The sequence below is a fragment of the Penaeus monodon genome, chromosome 14 (genome assembly GCF_015228065.2).
Source record: "Penaeus monodon isolate SGIC_2016 chromosome 14, NSTDA_Pmon_1, whole genome shotgun sequence".
Classification (NCBI taxonomy): domain Eukaryota; kingdom Metazoa; phylum Arthropoda; class Malacostraca; order Decapoda; family Penaeidae; genus Penaeus; species Penaeus monodon.
Window position 1 is genome coordinate 11,364,423 of NC_051399.1, and position 5,000 is coordinate 11,369,422.

A 5,000-nucleotide genomic window follows, 5' to 3' on the forward strand; every position below is an offset into this window, starting at 1 on the left:
AACGAGATTTTAACTAGGTTTCGTGAATGACAACTGAAGCCGTGTAGACCCTCGCATCATACTTGTAGATGCAAGAAAGATTTCTGGCGGCTTGACGTTTTGCATGATGAGTCTGTTGAGTGTATCAGCCTCTGACTTTCCTTCTTGCTTTTGTTCCGACCGTTCTGTCCTCAGTGTGTTGTTTATTTTACAGATGGAAATTACAGGAAATTAGTTGGGATGAACAGGTTATGAAATATTTTAATGGCGATATACATTAACCGATTACAGAACACAAGGAAAAGGAAATATAACACTGTATTTTCTATGTGATACATGATTACCAGCATGAGTTGGTCTTTTGTTTCCGGAAGACTTTGAGGCATGATGCTGTGTAGTTGAATTTTGAGTGTGATGTAGACACCTGTTGATAGAATTAATGATGAGCATGAAAGAATATGTATTTATGTGCCGAGAGATAGCTAACATTACCCTGCATGCTTGTAGAATCGATGGTGGGTATTCTATACCGGTTACTGGTGGCAATATAACCCAATGTTATAACTCTTGTTGCAGGAATCGTCAGCTGGATGATTAGTTAAATGTGCTTCGTTTTGAGTTGTTTTTTTGTTCTCTATAGACATAGTTAAGTAGTTGTGATAAACTAACATGGTGGCAGATCATTCTTTTTTTTCTTTTACTTATATTATTTCAATTTAATTGTTTATTCTGCCTTATTCTTTGATTCATAATTTGTTCAAACTACTGCACTGGTACTGTTGTTCTTTCACTGTTTCTCTTTTCACTACCTCAAGTAAATATTTTTTTCTGTAAATATCGGCTGTAAAATGAATAAATAAATATCTTCTAAATCTAAAACCTCTAACCTAAAAAGCAGCAGAGGAGAAAATGTATGTATCCAGGCAGAGTGATGTATCCAATCATACTCCTGGTCATACGGATACATGCGTGAATTAAAAGGAAGGAAACAAAACACGAATGAAGATGGACATAAAATATTAACGAAGAACCATTTCATTTTTTTTCTAACAGCAGCAGAACGGCGTGGTAAAGACCCCAAAGACGGTAGAAGAAACGCGGGCCGCTTACCAACAGAACGGATCCGCCATCAAACTGAAAAATGGTAAGATGGTCTGAAGCATTGATTTCATTTTGACGTATTTTCTTTAATATTTTGATTTTACGATTCAGTTGACTGGCAGTTTGAGCATGTTAGTAGGCAACTTTTTTTTTCCTTTTTTTCTCTTTTTTTTATTCATATGTTTTTGCGTTTATGAGAAATCACAAGCTTAACTGCAGTTGTCAGTTTGACGGAATGATTTTCTTTCTTTAGGCCAGACTAAAGAAATGGTTTGATATCTAACGGGATGTCGTTAGGAAATCGTTATTCCATACCTTTCCTCCGTCGCCTATTGCACCTATCATGCACTTAGAATCCCATTGTAAAAGAAGGAAAACTCATTCATGCTGCATCATCTAACCCTCCAAAAGGTCATACAACACTCTTATGAACTCAGGGTCGGAGTTGGACAGAAGCTAATCGAAGGGCGGGTCACGGTCTCGTTAAGCCTGAATGGACCTTCCACTACATTAGTTGTTGTTTTTTTAAGTTGTTGGTATTTAAGATTATGAAACCATTGTTACGTCTGTTGTTACTGCCCTTGTCCAGTTGTTATATATATATATATATATATATATATATATATATATATATATATATATATATATATATATACACATTTTTTTCAGTTTTGCCCACCAATTCAATCTTCTGCAACTGTTCTTAGCTCCAAACCGGCCCTGAATGGAAAAAGTAGAGAATTTAGAGCACATAATTTTCAACATATGTTTCTTGCGTTGTTGTTATCGTTGTTTGTTTGTTTGTACTACTAGCATCGCGTGTTATCATTGTGTCCAAGTTTGAGTGTGCTTGCATGATTGTATAGCTAAATGGAGATGTATTGCCTTGTCAGACTACATAGGCGAGGTTCTCCGAGACAACCCGGCGTATGAGGACACTGAGACGGATGGCTGTTTCAGCAACAAACAAGGTAACCTCTTTTCTCCTCGATCACTGTACACGCATCTTCCACCTCGAACGTAGTGTGCATATAGAATGGCAGTATTATTTGTTGATCACTTAACTCTTTGTTTGTTTTTTTTGTTAATTTTTACAAGGCACACATGTATGTACATATTGTTTTGTGATGTAATTAAATAGTCACTTCTTGTTGACTGTAGCTCGGCAAAAGTCCAAGAGAATCCAATATCCTATAAAAAATGAGAATAAAATACATCTTTCAAAGGGTATACTTTCGGTTTATGAGAGCTCTCACTAAATATTTATTTATATGTGTAGTTAGTTATCAGATGTTTTGTGATTATAAGTATTTCTTAAATGTTGATCCCTTTTCCTAATACACGTTGAGTTTAATAGTTTAACATGAGAAATACTACCGTCGCTGTCAGAATCGCCGAAGTTTTTTTTTTTTTTATCAATTTGATATATTCATGTTTTTGTTGCAGCCTCAATTAAATTGCTGATGTGCCAGAACAATATACCTCACAGAGAATAAAGCAGTTTGAACTGTATATTTTAGCTTAACTTTCATTAACTGTATACTTTAACTTTAACTCTCTCTGACTCATGTTTTTCTTTCTCGCAGCAGAACCGAGTCCCAAGCGCGTGTCAACAAGTGGCCCGACCGTCGCCGAAACTGCCCTCCCATGGAAGCGGTACACGGATGGTAAGTTCGGCCTTATTATTGAAAAACGTTTATTTATAGACATTGGTTTGTTTTTGAAAACTTATTAATTTATTGATTTGATTTTGGTGGTATTCAGGTCTTCGGAAGATTTTTTTTTACACTTTCTTATCTGGTGAATTGTGGAATGTCATATTTGCCTGGATCAAAAAATACAAAGGTTAGGAAATTAAACGGTAAAGCGTCGGTTACTTTAAATCATTTACGTGGACAGAAATAACCGACATTTTCCGTCAACAGAGGACGCACCAACAAGCGCCAGGAAACTTCAGCGAACTGTTAGCCTCAAGCCAGAAGAAGGTAAATAATCTTTCTTTCTTTTTTGGGGGGAGGGAGGGGTTGCTAGACTTATCGATTGCAATAAACTTTACCGACCTTACGTGCTGTATGTTGTGCCCAAGTGTCAATGACATATGATTTGTTTAAACCTTGGTAAGAATACTCAGTACTTAAAATTCAAATCTAAATAGTAAACACATGCTTAAATAGTTTTCCCAGAAATTGGTATTAAGAAGTCGTGGCATTAACATTTTCAGCTAAGTTCTAAATGGTAGGAAACAGAGTCACTACTGAGCTCGTACCTGCCATGACTCTAACTTCAGATGAGATATGCCATTACAGCCGAGAACCCAAATACATATTTTTTTCTACACAATAATAATGAAAAGTATAAGGATTTCTAAAACCGTAACGAACGAGCGGAAACCCCCAATTCCACATTAAGCAATTTTCTCAACGCCATTTCCTCTGCACAGAAGACAGCAGCACACCCGCCATGGCCGAGGTTCTGCTGCCGTGGAAGCGACCAGAAGACGAGGTGATGTGTGACAAGCCTCTGCGCCAGTCCGAGTTCCCCGCCTGGGCCTCCAACAAGGAGTATGTCGGATACTACTCGCCTTCTAACACCTTCCTCGGTACGTTGTTTTCGTTTTTTTTTTTTTTTTCCTTTCACTCTTTTATATCATTTTATTTTAAGCGACCGCGAACGGTACCCGGGAAGACACAGGAAAATATAATGACGTAGATGTTTATATATATATATATATATATATATATATATATATATATATATATATATGTGTGTGTGTGTGTGTGTGTGTGTGTGTGTGTGTGTGTGTGTGTGTGTGTGTGTGTGTGTGTGTGTTGCGCGCGTGTGTGTAAATTAATACCAGCTCTTACACAAATCCAATCATTTTGGAACATCAATCAATTCAGCTTCTGCGCTATATTCCTCGCGATTACAAACTACGAGCGCAACATAACCCCCCACCTCCTCCTTCTCCCGCAGGTGGAATCGGAATCAAGGACCACCGCCCCAACATCCGGGACATCTTTGGCAGACGAAGCAGCAGCACCTCCCTGGGGTCACGCCGCGGTTCCGTCAAGGAGACTCCCTCCCCCTTGGCCACCCCATCTCACCAGCCGGTAAGACTTGACTGGGAGATTTGGGTGGTATTTTTTTTCTATTTTGGTCATAGAGTCAATCGGGAGGTTAGATAGAATTAGTAGGTCATGGATAAACATTATCAATTCACTAAAATGAAGGATGTCGTTGGATTATGGATAAGAGGGTGTTATTTGGTATGTTATGGATATAAACAAATGTTGCGCGTAGTCGATGCCCTAATGTTGTAAATCAAGACAGGGTTTTCCTCCTAGACAATATTATGTGGACAGGATACATTTAGTATAGATTTGAATAATAAAGTACGGAAATATTGAAACTGCATAGCGACGGTGCATAAACGACAATTGAGAAAAATAGCATTTGAACAAAGGTATTCTGATAGTTTAGAATTCAGTTTGATTTCCATAATAAATGATTTACTCAAATTATTTGTTATGTTCAGAGTTTAAACGCGCTCATAAACATTTATTAAGTTTTGATGCACTGTTTATATACGTCTTTGATATACCTCAACCTCTCCAACCTCACTTGTGATGGAAAATGCTATATTTTCCCAACTGTTATTATCTTGCGTCCTCCGGTAACCTAAATACTGACTATTGGCTCAACCTCCTTCCTACAGCAGGACGTCCCGCAGGCAGTGCGTCGGCGTTCATCAACGGGCGACAACTCCCTCCTGAACACGACCATCACCGAGGAGGACGCGAGGCGGGACCACGTCATCGAAATGGACCCCGACGGCGGTACTCAGGACACCAAGATGTAGCCGCGAGGACCTCTAGTGATTTACTTTATAAAAATCTATTTTAGTTGTAGTAACCATTATA

General features: G+C 38.3%; 1 protein-coding gene across 1 annotated transcript in view; it reads left to right on the plus strand.

Moving 5' to 3' along the window:
* LOC119580575 (probable Na(+)/H(+) antiporter nhx-9) overlaps positions 1–5,000 on the plus strand; it is a 21,833-nt gene that overhangs the window by 15,829 nt on the left and 1,004 nt on the right. Inside the window, exons 13-19 of the mRNA XM_037928687.1 lie at positions 1,033–1,123; positions 1,974–2,051; positions 2,670–2,747; positions 3,006–3,065; positions 3,521–3,679; positions 4,054–4,190; positions 4,796–5,000. The exon at positions 4,796–5,000 is cut by the window's right edge and continues 1,004 nt beyond it. Coding sequence (XP_037784615.1) covers positions 1,033–1,123; positions 1,974–2,051; positions 2,670–2,747; positions 3,006–3,065; positions 3,521–3,679; positions 4,054–4,190; positions 4,796–4,939 — 747 coding nt within the window. The 3' untranslated portion in view covers positions 4,940–5,000. The remainder of the gene's footprint in view (positions 1–1,032; positions 1,124–1,973; positions 2,052–2,669; positions 2,748–3,005; positions 3,066–3,520; positions 3,680–4,053; positions 4,191–4,795) is intronic.